The 18,953-nt window shown below is 40.5% G+C and overlaps 1 protein-coding gene across 3 annotated transcripts in view; it reads left to right on the top strand.

Moving 5' to 3' along the window:
• The window catches only part of F5 (coagulation factor V), a 45,964-nt gene that overhangs the window by 11,698 nt on the left and 15,313 nt on the right, over positions 1-18,953 (top strand). For all 3 annotated transcript variants that reach the window (XM_074852520.1, XM_074852534.1, XM_074852525.1), the window contains 12 exons: positions 998-1,089; positions 2,466-2,588; positions 3,789-4,001; positions 6,882-7,025; positions 7,933-8,154; positions 8,894-9,059; positions 10,754-10,931; positions 11,973-12,075; positions 12,481-12,692; positions 13,455-13,605; positions 14,226-14,438; positions 16,268-18,200. In XM_074852520.1, coding sequence (XP_074708621.1) covers positions 998-1,089; positions 2,466-2,588; positions 3,789-4,001; positions 6,882-7,025; positions 7,933-8,154; positions 8,894-9,059; positions 10,754-10,931; positions 11,973-12,075; positions 12,481-12,692; positions 13,455-13,605; positions 14,226-14,438; positions 16,268-18,200 — 3,750 coding nt within the window. The remainder of the gene's footprint in view (positions 1-997; positions 1,090-2,465; positions 2,589-3,788; positions 4,002-6,881; positions 7,026-7,932; positions 8,155-8,893; positions 9,060-10,753; positions 10,932-11,972; positions 12,076-12,480; positions 12,693-13,454; positions 13,606-14,225; positions 14,439-16,267; positions 18,201-18,953) is intronic.

Genomic DNA, 18,953 nt, shown 5'->3' with positions numbered 1-18,953 from the left:
CCGCTTCTGCCTGACGCTTCTCTCGCAAGAACGTGTCGCAGAGGGATTTACAAAAGATGTCTACAAAAAGACATCTCCCCCTTATGGACCCTGGATGTCACTGAAGTTGCGCACTGTGTTATCTCTGCCCACCCTCTCTGTGCTTGAGCAGCCCATCAGCTCCCCACTGTTAAATGTGCCTGAAAGGGCATTATTGAAAAAACAAGTGGAATTACTGTTGAATCCAGTCATCATACATAAGAAATCAACCGGTAAATGTGAAACTAAATACAAGCTGTTATCCCTTCGGCCCTCTCTTCATCATTATTTCCACTCCAGATGTGTTGTGTGCTGATTTCCTTTTGCTTGCCTAAATATTTTCTAAGGAAACATCGTGTGGTCTACCGGGTGCCCGATTCATCTACAAACCAACGCTAAGGACACTTGCAGTGTTTCTCAGAAAGCTGTTTTCTGACTTGCTGTGAGATCTTTAGTTGTTGTCAGGGAACGGTTTTGTGCTTGCCTCCAAGGTCACTGCTGTTGCAGGAGCTTGCTGTTAATGCTGTTTCAGAATCCTTGTGCTGATTCTTAAAGTTCAAGCATGGGGCTGAGTAAAGAGAAATGCAGGTTTCTTTCAGTGCTTTGTCAGATGCTCTCGAGGTTAAGCATGGTCAAGACATCTTCCTCTGTGTCTTAAATGGACAAAACAAAGATCTTCATCGCAGGATCAAAATGACATATAGGAATCACCAGCAAAATCGGGGTTAAACTGTACTGGGTACTGTAATTGAATGTCTGGCATGGAATGGCCTAGCTCAGGAACGTCATAGATTCAATAGAGTAAGAGGGAGAGAGGAGGACACTACAAAGAGTTGGACTGTGTGCCTTGCCTTCAGCAAAATGTGTAAGTGATTGAATGTAACTGCAGGATTCATGTTCTGAGATACCCGTTAAACAGCCATGACATCTCTGGGAATCTTTGTCCTTTTAAATTTTTTTGTAACTCTTTTGGTTTCAGATTGGAACATTCAGATCCTGTGTTTAAGAAAATTTCTTACAGAGAATATGAAGTCGATTTTAAAAAAGAAAAGCCGGCAAATATATTTGCAGGTAAACAGGAAGAAAATGTTCGGAGTGGTTTTATTTGTCGTTTGTTACAAAGCCAGTAACAAGCTAAGCAAGCTTGCATTTTTGTGTCCATTGTTTTGCACATAAACCAAATAGGCACAGGGATGAGGTCTCTACAGGGCACTAAGCTTTCAAAGGCCGCAGAGACGTTGGATTTTCAGAGGCCGGGGCTCAGTCCTATCTGCAAATTAGTTGCACGGTACAAAGTTGTTCCCTTTGTTTTCAGCATCTGATGAGACTTCCCATACACATTTAGACTTGTGTGGCAGTCACAGAGCTGACACTAGAAATTCACATGGAAGGAGCTCAAGGCCTGCTATGTTTCTGATAGATCAGTGGAAAGGAAAACTGTGAGGTTGGGTGTGAAAGATGTTCCCTTGCCTTTGCGTGTCTTGCTGCTTGAAGACACTTTAAATGGATGGAGGCAAGTCCTTGTACTTACACCATACGTAAGTATGGTACTTGTGTCCTGATACTTATGCAGAGTACTTATAAAGTCTGTGTTTCATATTAATAGATAAAATAACTTCAGATGTTAGATGTTCAGATTTAGATTTCAAAGTAAATGTGTGTGAAGTTGCTGATATGAAATTGTTACAAGTTGCACTAAAGGTCTAGTCTATGATCTGATTCCTTCCAGTTTTGTTTGTTCTCCTGTGTTTTCTGAAACTGCTTCTTTCTTTTCAGAGAAAGAAGTTTACAAAATAGTTACAAGAGGCCAACAAGCCAAAGGTTGTCTTAGCAGTTTTCTTCCATTGCTTATTTTTGCAACCTAAGGAGTAGGGATACAAGCTCCTCTTGAAACCTTTTGCAGGCTATGCCTCAGGAAATTTGCAGCATGGAACTGATGATTTCTTTAGATAACATTTTGGGATTGAAAGATCTTTTTGTTCTGTGACTTTTGCCATTGAGAGTGCTATTCAAAGAGATGTGCTTGAATGCCTTTCTCTAAATTCTTAAATTATAAAATGTCTGCCTTCCTAAAACTGTTTAATTAAATCATATGTGAAGGATTCATAGAAATTCCCAATGAATGTCAACATGAACCTTTTGATAAATTTTCTGTATCTGGAAATAACTGGGGGTTTTTTCCCAAATCTACCATTTTCCTGTGATTTTTAAGCGCTAGTTGCCAGATATACAATGTATAACATTCCTGACTATGAGCTGCAGGTTTTAAATCCCCACATGCCTTTTTACGGGTAAATCTTCACTGCAGTGGTGTTACGTTCTCTGCCTGTATTCTGCAACTTGTACTTTGAGAGCTCACATTTCCTAATGCGGGGAAGAGAACTCTGTTTCACTAAACATACTGTTTTGCTCACATTTTCCACTCTCTTTATCTTGAATAACTACAGGACTTCTGGGACCAACTCTGCGTGCTGAAGTGGGAGACACTTTAGTCGTTCACCTTAATAATATGGCTGACAAGCCAGTCAGTATTCATGCCCAAGGTGTAGTTTACAACAAAAATGCAGAAGGTAAATACTATAAAACCTCCATGTTTTGTTCATTTACTACTGCATGAAATATTGAGAGGGCCCCAGACCAATGTTTGAGAATGTGTAACACAAATATCTGTCGATCCTGGATTAAAACTTTGCACCCATTGCCAGCTCCTTTCTTGTTGAGCAGTGAACCACTAGGAATAGGAGTGTCATCTGACACACAGTTTCCTGACCAGCTGCCTGTGTGCTAGTACTGTTTCACAGAATCTCAGACTGGTTGAGGTTGGAAGGCACCTCTAGAGGTCATCTGGTCCAACCCCCATCTCATTGCAAAATATTCTATTTCAGGACATGTAAACTTTTAAATACAAGTCTTAAAAAAACTTTTCCAAATCCCTTGCGGTAGCATAATCAAAGCATTATTGGTAAAGGCAGTTGACAGTGCTGATCACGTTGCTCTGATACTCAGCATTTCATGCTCAGCTTTGTGGTGTTTTGTTCCTGGAACCCTCATGAGACTAGCAAGAAGAGATCATAAACTGTGACCAAATTGACAGTTAAATGTCTGCACTAGCACAGAGAGAGTTTGTGCTTCTTGGATTGCCCTGCCCTGGGTGCTGAGCCAGAGCTCTGCCCTGCAGTTTACAAATTTATTCAAGGCTTTGTTGTGTCAGTACAAAGAGTTTTGCAAGCCCGTCTCATGGAGCTGAACAGCACATGTTATTGGAAGTGATAAGGAGTTCGGTTTGACTATCTTATTAATGTGCCTTTTGCACCTAGGATTTGGATTCTCTGGCTCCCCTTTGTCGTACTGCAGGTTTGTTGGATATGGTAGGCATAGATATGAGCCGTTACTGCCATCTTGATACGCAGTGCACAAAAGATCTAAGGCAGCAAGGCGATGCTAGTCTGTGCAGTAGCTTTGAGAGACAATGAGAAAGTTGACAAAGTGGACGGTATTCCTCCAAGGAGTATCAGTGAGCAGAGGCTGAAGCTTCCTGCCCTCCTAACCCCCTGCAGTGATGACAGTTCTAGGGAATCTTTAATCTGTAAGAAACAGGATGGTGGAACAGTTACTCTCCACATTGTGAGAGGATCATCACTTACCTCTTTGAAGCTGAAGTATCATATAGGCAAGAACAATCCAAGCTTTTGGAATTGATTGTAGGATGGCATTACAGATGCTTTAATTGCTCTTTGTCTTCATGCCACCCTATTGACTTTTCTTGGCAGGCTCCCTGTATGATGACAGAACGTCATCTGCAGAAAAACGAGATGATGCTGTACTTCCAGGCCAGGTCTACACATATATGTGGGATATAACAGAAGAAGTTGGTCCAAGAGAAGCTGACCTTCCTTGTCTTACTTATGCTTATTATTCTCATGAGAACATGGCAATGGATTTTAACTCTGGTCTGATTGGAGCACTGCTTATCTGTAAAAAAGGTAATGAAATGCTTTAAGACTACTATAAGTTTCATTTCTTCATTTAAGACTACTAATATACTTTCATTTCTTAATAAAGGTTGTATGGTAATGAGGAAAGATATATTATTTTCCTTTTCACATCTTTACGTGCAGTGTAAAGTAAATGGTTTTCAACATCTTTCTCTTAGATGTTAAAGTTTTTTAATGCCAGCTTTCAGGCAGATCCATCCTATAATTATAGGATGGACAGAACGTGCTGTTAATAGATACATCTGCCTATAGTGGTTGCATTTTCAGTTGCTTAACTGCTAAATATATGACCTCAAATTTCCTGTCTTAGAATAAATATTTTTTTTAAGCTTCAATCAAAATGGTTCAGCCACTCCAGAGAAGAAGGCAAGAAATAATTGTTTTACCCGTACCTTTTTAAAGGCCTCAAGAGGCTGCACCACGCTCTGGTAACAAGGACTTGAAATCGCAGAGCAGTGTGTCTTTTGCTAGTCATTTGAAAATATGGCCAGACTTGAGCAGATTATAGGTCTTTGAAAATTTCTTTGCACGTGATCAGAGACTTGAGATTTTTAGCAGTTTCCGCCATTAAATTTAATCTCTGCTAATATGAACGGGTGTTTTGTAGGACTTGTAAATAACTGCTAGGTACATGCCACTGATGTGAGGGGAGTTTGAAACAGCATACCACTGTGTAAGCTACTGAAACTACTTGCTGATCCCTTAAATCCTGTTTTATTCCAAGTTATATATCCTCCTTTTACTGAGAGCTCTGACTTATTTAGCATGATCCTCTTTCCCTGCAGTTTGAGTCAGACATTCTGTATAGACTGCAGACTCCATGGACTTGGACCTTGAAGCTTTCCTGAAAATAAACATAAAACTGGTGCAGTGTGGATTGTACAAGGGCACTCTTCTCACTGATAGATATCCATTTAACTGCAGAACACGCCTCAAAGTATCACCTCAAAGGGGTGGCATTAGTATTAATTACGTTCCTCCTGAAGATTTTTGAGAATTAGTCCTTTTAGTATTATCTAGGACTTGTTGCTTTCCTAATTTTCTTGGGTTTTCTTTGTCTGCGTTTGGGTGTATGGGCGCATTTTATGGCATATTGGTGGAGTGAATCTGGATAAATGCTTTGGAATTACTTGCTTTCGTTCCTTCCCAGGCTTCTCAAATTTATGCATATACCGTGGGCTTGAGTTGGGTAGGAGTTTTAGATGGATTGGTTTGACCACTACCTTCAAGATGATTTGAGCATGTGTTTCTAGCTAGAGCAAAGACAAATGGCTATCTACTCACATTTTTAAATTTCTGAACAGGGTTTCTTTGACTAGGCACTGCGTGTGGTAGGTGTGCGACGTGCCCATGTACTTGGTCTGGCTGGTATGGAGTTAATTTCTTCACAGCAGCTCATATGGTGCTGTGTTCTGGATTTGTGGCTAAATAGTGTTGATAATACACCCATATTTTAGCTGTTGCTGAACAGTGCTTGCACAGTGTCAAGGCTTTCTCATTTTCCTGCTCAGATCTCCCCAGCTAGCTGGCCAGGGGTGGGCAGGAGGTTGTGAGGGGACACAGCTGGACAGATAAACCAAATTGGCCAAAGGGATATCTCCTACCTTGTAATGTCATTCTCGGCAATAAAAATGAAGGTAGAGGAAGAAAGAGCAGTGCCAGGAGAATGAAGGACTTCCAAGGTGGCTGTTCCTGAGAGACTGGCTGGGCATCAGTCTGCTTGTGGGAGATGATGAGAGATTTCCTTTGTGTTGGTTGGGTGGTTTTCCCCTCTTTCTTTCACCTCCTAAACCATCTTTATCTACCCACAAGTTTTCTCGCTTTTGTTCTTCCTGTTCTCTCCTCTGTCCTACTGGAGGTGGACATTGAAGTGGCTGCGTGGGTGCTTGGCAGCTGGCTGGGGTCAACCCACCACAGCCTGACACGTTAAGAGCAGCACAGGTGGTATAACCCTGAGAAGGTTAAAAAGTGGACTTTTGAGTTAAAGCACTGACTGAATGTTCTTAGTGTGACAAGCAGATACATTCCTCTGATCTGAGACTTCTGTGCAGGAGAACAGGACTTTGTAGCCTGTCATAAGTAAAAAGGATTACATTAAAGATAACTGCTTCCACTGCCAGTGTCTCTTCCTAAGTAGAACAATCAGCAAGCTCCCAAATTTTTAGTTCCTGCAGTCCAGAGGGACATCTGTTTTAGTCCTGGATTACGTATTGAAAGTAGCAAATTAAAGGTTTTGATGTGAGCAATCTACAGAAGGAATCAGTAAAATCACACCAGTTCTGTGTGGCATGTCCAGAATGAGTTCTACTTGTTGACAGAAATCACACCTGTATCACAAACTCAACAAGATGGTTTCTTATAAGTGATCCAATTCGGCAGTATTTGTCAGCTTTCTGTATAGTAAAGGTTGTTTGCTGAGTGGTTGGTTTTATGCTTTTTAAAGGAGCTGATGACCTCAGTGTAGTGCTTGAAAAGGCAGTGTTCACGCTGCAGGTGACTCTGCCGTCATTCTTCTCCTTGCCTCACAGTCTCAAGAGAGAGTCCACTGCCTGATTGTGGACAGGAGGCTGTGTGGTGCTCCCGTTCATTAAGGTAATGCATTGCCAGAATTGTCTGAGACAATTCACTGCATGTTGTTTAATCTCCTCTGGGATATTACAGATTTTTGATTTCGTGGTTACCCAACCCCAAAGTACTTTCAGAAATAAAATCTCTCTGAGCATTCTTAAGGTCTCGTTTTGCTCAGGCTCAGCCAGTACATGCCAATGTGTGAAGCAAGCTCATTAAATAGACATTAATGCCACTACATCGATGTGAAAACTGCTTCACTTCTGCTTCAAATTAAGACCTGTTGTTTCTTCTTCATAGGAAGCCTAAATGAGGACGGGTCACAGAAACTTTTCGACAAGGAGTATGTACTGATGTTTGGTGTGTTTGATGAAAACAAGAGTTGGCAAAAATCAACGTCACTCAAGTACACCATTAACGGCTATATTGATGGAACATTGCCAGGTACTGTTCAGGCTTATGTGGGAAGAAATTAACATTGATGAAGACTGCATATTACTTTTGTTTTTTATGCAAGAGAACAGGAATGTGGAGGAATGCGATACAGCCTTTTGTAGAACATATCTGTGAGCATCTAAATTCTAGAAGAGAGACTGTGCTGCTGGAAGTCATGCCATGTTGCTGATAAGAATAACAAAATTACTTCTTGGAAGAGTTCTGCTCAAAGAACAGGATTACTAAATGAGAAATCCCTCTTTTTTTAATTTTTATTCTGCTGATGGGGTTAAGTGCACTGCTGGTTTTACAGCATATAGAACATACTAGGTGAAGAACTTCCTAGATGTGGAAAGTCAGTTACCATTAAATTAGACAATTTAGTGGGAAAAGACTAGGAAGGTGGTAACGTGGCTATTGTGTTGCTAGTGTTTGCCCATGTTCTCCTAAGGAGCTACTTTCATCTCTCTGTCCAGTTCATTGAGGAAATATAAAAGTCTTAGGTGGGGGGTTTTAAACAAATATTGGATAGGGTAGTTACTGTGACTAGATACAACCTCATTCTTTAGCTTATATTCTTGCCTTTTTCATTTTTGGTTTTTGGTTGTTTTTTTCCCCCCCAAACAAGGACCAGTCAGCTTTCCAAAAGAGGCTACTGGTTTTCTTCCTTCTTCCCCAGCTCACTAAGTCAGGCTGTCACTTGCATGTAAGATTTAAACACCTATTTTCCACTGATGTACCGGATTTTGGTAAATGGAACAGATACAACCTTCTGAAACTTCCTCTTGTTACAAACACTGATCACAGGAGTCAGTTTTTTTAATGTTTTGAGCGAATATTCACTTCAGACCTGGTGTGTGTAGGGAACTTGCATGATTTGCCTGTATTCTGAACCCTGCTCTCATTTCTCTTTCAGATTTAGAGGCTTGTGCCTATGACAACATTAGCTTGCATTTGATAGGAATGAGTTCCAAGCCAGAAATTTTCTCCATTCATATCAATGGCCAGTCCATGGAGCAAAGACACCGCCGAGTTTCTACCGTTAACCTAGTAGGAGGAGCATCAACCACAGTAAACATGACAGTGAGTGAGGAAGGAAGGTGGCTGATATCTTCTCTTGTCCAAAAGCACCTGCAAGGCAAGGAAACACCTATTTATTAGGCAACTGTAGAGTTGTCCTTCTCTTTATGTCCCAAATGGCTTCTACTGTTTTGTAGTGGTACAGTTCCTGTGTCTGAGGTGGCTGTCATTTCACTACAACCACCGGAGAACAGGGCATTCTGCTGGAATGCAAAGTGCACAATGAACTAAAAAGGGTTCTTATCTGCAGCTTTACTGCTATTTGCAGATCACAGAGCAACAGTGAATCAGTACTCCGGCCTCTAAGTCTCTGTGGACTGTTCAGATATAAGCACTGTTATTAAATGAGTAATGTTTCCTGAGAAACTGAGCACTTTCAGCTAAGGGACACTCAATCTGATGAAAATATTTGCTGTTCATCATTTGAAAGTGGGTATCTCTCAGCAGTGATCAGAATTCTGTTTTAAAGAATGAGAAAAGTCTCTCTTACAAGAGCTGGAAGACATGTTTTGGAAAAAAAAAAACAAAACAAAACACTACTTTCTGTCTGTTCAGCTGGTATTTTCAAAGAGGGTTAGCTGAGAGAGCTTCTGTATTCCTTTTGATTAATATGGGCATCTTGGAAGGCTCCCAGCCTATAGAGTCTACAAAGGTGCAGCCTTTTCAAGCCTGCAAAGGTGGCTATCCGTTGAACAAATGCTTGCTGGCAACCTTAGGTAAAGAAATGAGAAATGCAGTTGAAGTGGTAAGGGTTCATAAAATGGAAAATCACTGTGGTACTGTTTCTTCTCAATTAGCTGGAATGCACGGTTATCTCACTATAAGAGACTGTGGGGACAAGGAGGTGAAGAAGAGTCGTCTCTCCTATAAAGAACGCCTTATGGTCAGAAGCTGGGAATACTTCATTGCTGCAGAAGAAGTTACCTGGGATTATGCCCCAACTATTCCAGACAGCCTTGATAGGTAAAATAATACTTTGTCAACACAATATGGAATGTTAACATGAAATCACAGAATAATTCAGGTTGGAGAAGGCCTCTGGGGAAAGTTGGATGCAGTTGCACAGGGACTTATCCAGTTTTCATCGTCTTAAAGGATGGGGACTCCTCAGCTGCTCTGGGCACCTTTGCGACCTCCCAGTGAGAAAGTTTTTCCTTATATCTAATAAGACTTTCTCATGTCGCACCTTGTGTCTCTTCTCTTCACTGTGCAACTCTTCTCACAGTCTAGTTCTGTTTTCTCTATAATTTCCCATTTGATAGTTGAAGATAAAAATAAGATGCTCCCTTAGCTGTCTTCACATGACTGAATAAACTAAGATTTTGCTTCGATGTCATGTGCTCTTGCTCCATAATCACCGTGGTGACCCTCCACCGGACTCTCACCAGTGTGTCAATGACTTTCTTTGCTGAGGAGCCCAAAAGTGAACACCTTCTTTTGCTTCTAATAGGCAGCCCAAAATATGAAGATGACTTAGGAAATGCCCTAAATAGCATACAAGCCTATTTTCTGAATTACTTTTCAGCATGAATTCTGCTGAAATGAACAATCCTCAAGAGGAACACAAAGGGAGGGAGGAAATATTTCTGGAGAATAAAAGTTTTTAAAAGTTCAGTACAATAAAGTGTTTAGGGAATGGGAGAAAGAGGTCTCTCTATAAATGACCTTTTCAGGGCACCAATGTAGATGTAGTAAAAGTCATAATAAGTAAATACATTGGGTTGTTTTGTTCAACCTAAGGTAAATAGGAGGAATTCTATAACATACATGAGGCCATTGTATGCAATGCTGCCAGTGCACTGTAAAGTTAAATTTGCAATCTGTCAGTTCCCCACTGACAAGCTGATGTTCATAAGAACCTTTAAGAATTCAAGCAGAACAAGACAAATTCCTTACCCCCTATGGGGTTATAGTTTCATATACCTCCTTAGAATATAGTGTTCACATAACTCTAAGTATTCCTCCTTCTTCAGGATGATTTGCTTCCCTTCTTACTTGCTCTTGAACTGCATGGAGCAAAGTTTTATATCTTTTCCTGCTAGTTACATGCCATTATTTAACCACCTCAGTGCTCTGATTTTTCCTCTTGTGTTCAAAATTAGAGTTTACCCCAGTTCAGTAACCTTTGTTGAAGCACAGGTGTCCAGGACAAACACGTTACTCTGTGTTACTTCCCAGTATTTATCCTAGTCTTGCTCTCAGCATTAACAATGTTAATGTTTTTAAACCTGAGTTTAACACTACTTACTGTATGGTGCTTGACTAGAATTAGGATTGTCAGTTCCTGTCTCTCCTAGAGCATTTGCTACTGTAAGCAAATTATTTATTCTATGCTCAACGACTCCTTTGTAAAAGAATAGTGATTTCTGCTATTTTATCTTGAAAATGTAGCTGCTGCTTCAGTGTGTTTCTTTCTTGCTTGTATACCCTATTAAATGTAAACTCTGATACTAATTGGTCATATATAATACTAAAACACAATGTTTCAAGCTTCTTACCAAATTTAGAATTTGGGGTGAATAGCATTAGGTTAGTTCAGGGTTTGGATTTTTTCAAGCAGTGACGTTTCTACCAGTTGCTTGAGTACTAATTCTGTATTCTAACAGATGTCACTATTCAAGTTTTGCTGATCACTTGTCTTTTCCTTTATTTTTAAGACACTATAAAGCACAGCACTTGGACAACTTCTCAAATCTCATAGGTAAAAAGTATAAAAAGGCTATTTTTAGGCAATATACCGATGCCAGCTTCACTAAACGTCTAGAAAATCCTCGTCCCAAGGAAACTGGAATCTTGGGCCCTATTATCAGAGCTCAACTCAATGACAAAGTCAAAGTAAGTAACAGAAATTCAGAGATTATTTATACTATAGCATAATTTTCTGTTGGGCAGAGATACAAAAGAACTAGTTTGATTTGGGTTTTTTGTAAAAAAAAAAAAAAAATATAGCTAATATTGGCCCTATTGAAAGGTATGATCACAAGTTGACAGTGTTTAGATTAAATTTTCCAGCATTCCCTCTATAGTTTCCATGATTGTACTTTATTTTACAACAAACACATTTTTTTCACGCTCTTCGTAAAATATAGTTATATGTTGACACTGGTCCAAAATGAAAAAAAGCTAGACCCAGCTGGACTTCTGGGGGGATTTGGATGTGAGGCCAAGCTTCATGAGCCCCTCATTCCTTATGTTGTTATTTTTTTCTGGCTGTTTTAAACAATGGTACTCAGTTTTCATAGTTAAATATTCCTTCATGGGGTTATGAAATGAAACTACAAAGCGTTTTCATTACAAGCTTGTGCTGCTGTCACATCCACTTGTCTTTCTGTTGTCATTTAATGACAAAGTTTCATGACTTTTAGTTGCCACCGTGACTGTGACTCTGAGTTTAGCACGTTTCTTCTTTTCTTCTGGTTTCATCAAGAATAGGCAGAACATTTTGCCTTTTCCTTCCATATCCCCTTTGGGTCTTGGAATCTGGGACAAGATTCGTTTTTAAATCTGTTTAAATTTGTTTTCTCCTATATTTAAGGTTCTTAAGAGCTTTAGTCAATAACTTCATATTCCCTGAGGTAGTGTGTGCCTGAGTAGCTGGAAGAACAAGTGTTCTTTTTAGATTTTCCAGAGATCGGGTGTAAGAAGCTGAACTTCACTCAATGGGCTCTACAAAGCCCAGCAGCAGGGTACCAGCAGCATTTAGACCATGGGTTTATATTATCAGACAATATTTAAGACATTCCTTTGCCTTTCTACTGCTTCCTGGCTGAAACCAGGCAAAATTCTACTGTCGTTGAAACTCATTATGTATTCAGACAAGGATTTGCTGAATACTAAATTCTTTTTTTTTTTTTTCCCATTTGCCCCTCAATATAGATTGTATTCAAAAATAAGGCCAGTCGACCCTACAGCATTTACTTCCATGGGGTGACACTTTCAAAGAATGCTGAAGGAGCTGATTATCCTCTGGATCCTGCAAGTAAGAAATTTGTGAATTACGCTTTGCATAGCACTAACTGTTGTGGAGGGTTTCACTGCTTTGAAGGAGATGCTGTGGCTAGGAACTTGTTTATGACTTTAGAGAGAGACAAAAGTTCACACTGAACTTCAGGTCATAAACAAGAACAGAAAACGATGACACCAAAAAAAGGTATTTGTCTGTAATACCTTGGTCTCTCCATAAGGTTACACAAGTGGTCAGCAGAGGCAGAGCACAGAATTGAGGTCTCCCAGACATGCACGTTCCTAGCCACAGCATCCCCTCCAAAGCAGGTAGCTTGAAATGGCATAACTGCACTAATTTCATTAAAAGCTGTAGCCTGATGTTATATAAAGATCTGGCTCTAAGTGTGTATCATTACTGTTCTCCTTTATTTTTCCGTAGGCAATAGCACGCAGAGTAGAGGAATTGAACCCGGGAAGACATACACTTACGAATGGAAAATTGCTAAAACGGACCAACCCACTGAACAGGATGCACAATGTATTACGAGGCTTTATCATAGTGCTGTAGATACTGAGAGAGATATAGCCTCTGGGCTGATCGGCCCACTTCTGATTTGTAAAAGCGAAGCCTTGACGCAGAAGGGTGTGCAGGTAACATGTTTGGCAACCTCTTAGAGATAGATTTTGCTCAAAAAAATATTATTTGACCTACAGAGAATTTGGCTTTGCTCCCCTTAGAGAACTGTCATGTAGAGAGTAATTAAACCAATAGGTTCCTGAAGAAATGGCTTGAAGAAACAGTCCTCTAACTGTCCCCAGGGGTAGAGGAATCATATTCTGATTTTTCTTAGCAAGAGCGGCATTTCAGCAAACGGTCAGCCTGATTATTACTAGATTTGATAATAAAATTTCCTGCTGCTATTACACTTTCACACTCTAAAGACATTCAGATCTGAGCTGGCCCTTTCTGTAACAGATACAACTCAACAGTCTGACAGTCTCAGGCATGGCTGAATCCAGAGCAACCCAAAGAGCATGGGAGAGTTCTGGGAGAGCGGTTCTCTTAACCATCCATTGAAATCTTGCTTGGCAAAGACTTGAGCATCACTTGGGAGAAAAAAGTGTCAAAAGCTTGTGCTCAGGTCAAACCAGGAGGGTTGTCCTTTTACAGAGCGCCCAGTCATATACCATCTGCATATCAGCAGTGCTAGTCGCTTGCTGAGGTTGGTCGCAGTAGTAGGATTGTGACCTTGAATTCATGACCCCCTACTCCCTTTAACTTAGCCCTTGGATCCCACTTACCACAACGCTGGTGGAGATTATATTGCTTACATAGTAAGAAACACAGTAGGATTGAGTCCTTAATAATATCTCTGCTTATAAAATGTAAGTGCTGTGTTGATTGTCTTTCAGAAAAAGGCAGATGGGGAGCAGCAGGCAATGTTTGCTGTGTTTGATGAAAATAAGAGCTGGTACATAGAGGATAACATCAAGGACTACTGCAGCAACCCTGCCAGTGTTAAAAGGGATGATCCCAAGTTCTATAACTCCAACATAATGCACAGTGAGTGGGATATCAAACTGGAATGTTATGAAAGCTCATGTGAACTTGAGCATTCAGTAATTGCTTGTTCTCGGATGTAGTGCAATGAGGGAATTCACTAGAGAGTCAGTGAACTTCTAACCATGCCAGGTGGCACCGTACAGAAATATGCAGTATTTTAGGGACCAGGCTGGCTCTGGACCCTGAAGCAAAGGCAAGGGTTATTTAACTTTGACACAGCACCCTGCTGCCTTAGAGATACTATGTCCAGAGCTGGAATCTCCATCAAGGCTATTGTGGTTTCAGCCCTGTGCCAGTCTCTTTCCAGGTGAAAATGTGAGTCCAGTTCCGTGGACTGATATCAAAGAACAGGAGGTTTTAGGAAGTGTTTCTTTGCAGAAGGGGTTGTTGGGCGTTGGAATGGGCTGCCCAGGGCAGGGGGGGAGTCCCCATCCCTGGAGGGGTTGAAGAGTCGGGTTGACCCAGCGCTGAGGGATCTGGTGGAGTTGGGAACGGTCAGTGTGAGGTTCATGGTTGGACTGGAGGAGCTTCAAGGGCTTTTCCAACTGAGACGATTCTGTGATTCTGTGAAGTCTTACTCTGAAAATACTGCGACCACTTTTATTTTGCTTTCCTTTTAGCAATAAATGGCTATGTGTCCGACAGCAGTGAAGTCCTTGGATTTTGCCAAGATAACGTGGTTCAGTGGCACTTCTCCAGTGTTGGCACCCATGATGAGATTGTCTCTGTTCGCCTTTCTGGGCACTCTTTTCTATATCAAGGGAAATATGAAGATGTATTGAACCTTTTCCCAATGAGTGGAGAATCAGTCACAGTGGAAATGGACAATGTTGGTAAGTGGTAAAACTATAGTGTTTGACAGCTCTTCTAAGACATTTTTTTTAATCTCCAGTCTGTAAGAATTTACCTAAATATGAAAGAAAGCTTTTCAGATAAACACAGCGCTGGAAAATGTTGAATCATTCCCCAGTGAAACTGATGTGTATGGAGTTTTGTTGACTACACAGTATAGAATACAACAATTGTATGCTATACTGAGGCTCTTTTTATTGTTGTTTTTTATTTATTTATTTATTTCACTTCTCAATATTTGGATTAGCAGTGATCATTTTAAGGCAATTCTAAGACTGTCCTTGGAAACAATCCAGTATTAGCTCCACTGTATGATTCCCAACGCTGCCACGTATTTGTCCATCCTGAGTTAGCTAAAATGGGCCAAGACTGTTAACTTATGCTAGTCGTTATTGGACAAAGGGGCTACACCTCACCTTAGTCTTGTGGTCATTTAGCAGCAGTAAAGTCTGCCTGACTGAATCAGGTCATTGGTCCATCAGGATACACTTCAATGTCTAACTAGGATTAATACCATGTCTTGAAAAGGTGATGCTAGAACCCATGTAGTCCACACTTATGGAATTAAGTGTGTCTGCAAAAGGACAGAGATTCTTCCTCACTGAAGGCTGTGACTGTTTAGTGATCATCCTAAAAATCCCACAAGGTTTAGATATTCTCATCCTATTTAAAATACCAGTAGTCTTTGGTATCTTTTATCTATTTAAATAATGAATTATTTACATCCTCAAAGCTTGTTTTTGGTGATCGCACATCAAGACTTTATAAGTTAAAAATGTATTGTATGTTAAGTGGGTTTTATTCTTCAAGACTAGGGAATCGTTAAAACTCCATCAGACTTTATGGAAACCACCCCAGTAATGAAGTTGTACTTTTGCTTGATTTTGGTATGCAATCTGTTCTTTCCATCTAGCACATGTTTTCTTTTGTAAATTTGCTGTTAGAAATAAGGAAGGCTAATGCAGGTCACTTCAAACTCTGATAAATACAGAAAAAATTTATATGACCTTTTAAATAAAAAAGGCTGGTTTTCTCAAGCTCTGTTAATTCTGTCTATTCTGTAATTTTTGCTAATTCCAGAAGGAAGCTGTGACAAGCACAGAACTTGATGCTGTTTAGGGAAACAGGTTGTAATTTGTTCTCTGCAGATCCTAGTTTCAAATGGGGAACTTATCTTCTGACTAGGTTTTGGAGTAATTACTGAAACCTTTAGGTTAATCTAAGATGCCTCAGATTGGCAGCTGAACGTTTTGTCCAGACTGGAAATTCAAATTACTTTATTCTTTTAAAGATCATCCTTTATGCATTCAAAAGCTTTTAAAATACTGTTTGTCAGATGTTTGTCAACAGTGCCTCAGGATGTATTTGTTTTGTTCAGAATGCTCTATCTGTGTGGCAATGCACACAACACTAAGAACAGGACAAAATTAAAACTTTATCTCAGAAGATCCCAATCTTAGATCCAGATCTAAACAAAGGATCCTTTATATACTGTTCCTTCCTTTCTTTTTCATATCCATCTCTTTTATGGGTTATGTTTGGACTCGGGTCCTAGGTAGAGCTTAATCTGTGGAGAAGAGCTCCAGCTCTTATATGTATTTATTTATATGTGCTATTATTTATTTACATCTATTAATTATTTTTCATTGCAACGAGAGCTCATGGAAATCCCAGATGAGGATTAGCACTCTGCTATAGCAGGTGCTGTAGAAACAAACCCACTAACTTGCCCTGACCACTTACATGATAGCCAAAGTCTGCTCTCGTAACTACTGCATATTAGAAAAACACTTTTCAATTTCAATTGCAGGTACTTGGCTTTTGGCATCCTGGGGTTCCCCAGAGATGAGTTACGGCATGAGGCTGAGGTTCAGAGATGCCAAATGTGACTATGAGGAAGATGACACATTTGATGTTATAGACTTCTCTTACACCAAGACTGATAGAAAGGCTGCTTCCACCTCAGTTGAAGAAGATGTGCAAGAAGAAGGAGATAAGGAGGATTTGGATTATCAGGATTACCTGGCTTCTTTTTACTCCATCCGAAGCTCGAGGAAGGCGACAGGGGATGAAGAAAAACAAAACCTTACAGCATTGGCCTGGGAACAGGATGAAGGCACTGATGCTGCGAGTTCTGAGGGGGCAGCGGGCTCAGGTCTGGCAGCTATAAATAGTAGTGAATCCACAAACACCTCGAAGTTCTTAGAAACTCGTATCACTCCTTTTCCTCCAACTGAGGCTGAAACATTCCAGTCAAATCACACATCAGTCACAGTGGAAGAGGACTTATTTTTAGCTAGCACAAGTGATGGAAAGGCTGATTTGGTGTTTGAGAACAGAAGTCAAAGCAATTATGAAATAGGTCATGATAACATGTCTGCAGGTGAACACTTGCTGAGCAATGGGGAAGGCCAAATTAATGTTGCAGAAGAGCTTCCAACTGATGGAAAGGCCAGTAATTTTTTTTCAGAAAAGCATCAAGAGGAAAGTACAGGAAGAGGAAATCATAACAGTAACAGGAAAAGGCGAAACTCGCTGGCCATGAAGTTTTACGCTGTCCAAATGATGAACACCCTTCTAAATCGTGTACGAAATAAAAACGTCTCATTTTCTGAGATGACAAGTGCACCTCATCCTGTGCATCATGCAGAGAACGCATCTGATACAGACACGGTGGGAACTGGCCAGATTCCAAACGATTATGATGATGAACTGGAAGAGGAGGAAGCAAAGATGGAAAATGCCACACGTGCATTTAACCTGACGCGAGCTTTGGACCTCATTGAAGGAGATGTGTCTAATGCATCCAGCCTCCCTGAATCCAAGCTATCCAAAGATAAACAAGCAGATGCTTTTTCTTTAGATCATACATTAGGCAATATAAGCCCTAATTCCAACCGTGCACTAGTGAAGAACCTACTAGAAGCTTCACTGCCCAGGGCTGGCAAATACTCATCTAAAATGACAAATGAGGAATGGAATTTGGTGTCTGCAAAGGGGACTCTGGGATTAGAGGCAAATTTAGATAAATCTGTTAGTGGTAAGTTAAATCATCATGGCAGGAATGGTACAGCATTCATAAATAAGAAGCTTATGAAGAAGTATCAAGGGTTCTCACATCTAATAGGAGAAAACCACAAAGGGAACCACATGCACCCAACTCTGAAAGGAAAGGAGGGGAACAAGAATGGTACTTTGAGTACATCTGGAACCTTCATCAAGATGCGAAGGAAAAAAAAGGACTATCCAAAAACGACTCACTTGCTGAGCCCAAGGAGCAAAAAGCCTCAAAAACCCACCAATTCTACAGCAGGGTTTGGCCGTACGTTGTTTTCAGGTGAGACCAACTGCACGACGCGGCCGTGTTGCGCTAACACCACGGGGGCACCCAGTGAGGCCACCCATCCAGTGGATCTGCGTAGAGCCAGGCACGGAGAGTCGCTAAATTACACGCTCACCCCACGGCAGTTTAAGCCATCGATCGTGATTGGGCTTCCCCAAGAAAATGGAGACTACGAATATATTACGGAAGGGTCTTACGGCGAGGAAACGTCAGGTGCTGAATACGAATACCATTATGTGAGCTTTGATGACCCGTACATGACAGATCCAAAAGTGAATATCAACGAACAACGCAACCCAGAAAACATTGCTGAACACTACCTGCGTAGCAAAGGGAATGAGAGGAGATACTACATAGCAGCTAAAGAAGTCTGCTGGAACTATGCAGGATATAAAAAAAGGTTTGGCTAAATCATTTGCTTACATTTTGCACGCCTTCCTGATACATACTAGCAGAATGTTGATTCACATGCTGATAAATTTAAGAGCATCTGTAATGTGTGATGTGATTTCCAACACTTCATTTGCAGGACCCTAAGAATTTTCCACGGGAGGCTGGGATCGCCCTAGAATGTCATAGAGAGAGATTACTATAATCAAGAGCAACACAACTAAGAACCCTTTTTTTTTTCTTAGCCCCCTTTTGTATCTCACTAGAAACACTCTTTAAAACAGAAGCTGAAGAACCCATTGTAAGGGGTCAAGAGGGAAACTTCCAGTTAGTTGTTTTATACTGAATGACCTGTTTTACTTCCTCCTTGAATTCTTGGATTCTGTAGTAGAGACAGGATAGAGACCTCCTTGTACAAAGTCTTTCCAGGAATTTAACGGATGGACTAATCCAATACGGACAGAATGTGCCAATGAGATGAAATCACAGTTTCTAGCACTAGCAAGAAGTGATTCTGGTGTCTCAGTTCTCTATTGTAAAATGGGATAATAGCAATTTCCAATTTCACAAGGCTGCAGGACTGAAAAATATATGAAAGATGCAAATTTATTAACCACACTGGTGACTTCCTTATACTTAAAGCTGCATGAATGATTACATTGTTGTTCCTACTGTTTAGAGACATCAGAAAGTAACTGGATCACAAATGCTAATGTTAAGGGGTTTTCTTTCATTTTGACAGGGAAGACTGGCCACTGTGCCA

The sequence above is a fragment of the Strix uralensis genome, chromosome 2, assembly GCF_047716275.1.
Source record: "Strix uralensis isolate ZFMK-TIS-50842 chromosome 2, bStrUra1, whole genome shotgun sequence".
Taxonomy (NCBI): Eukaryota; Metazoa; Chordata; class Aves; order Strigiformes; family Strigidae; genus Strix; species Strix uralensis.
This window is presented reverse-complemented; position numbering and strand designations above follow the sequence as displayed.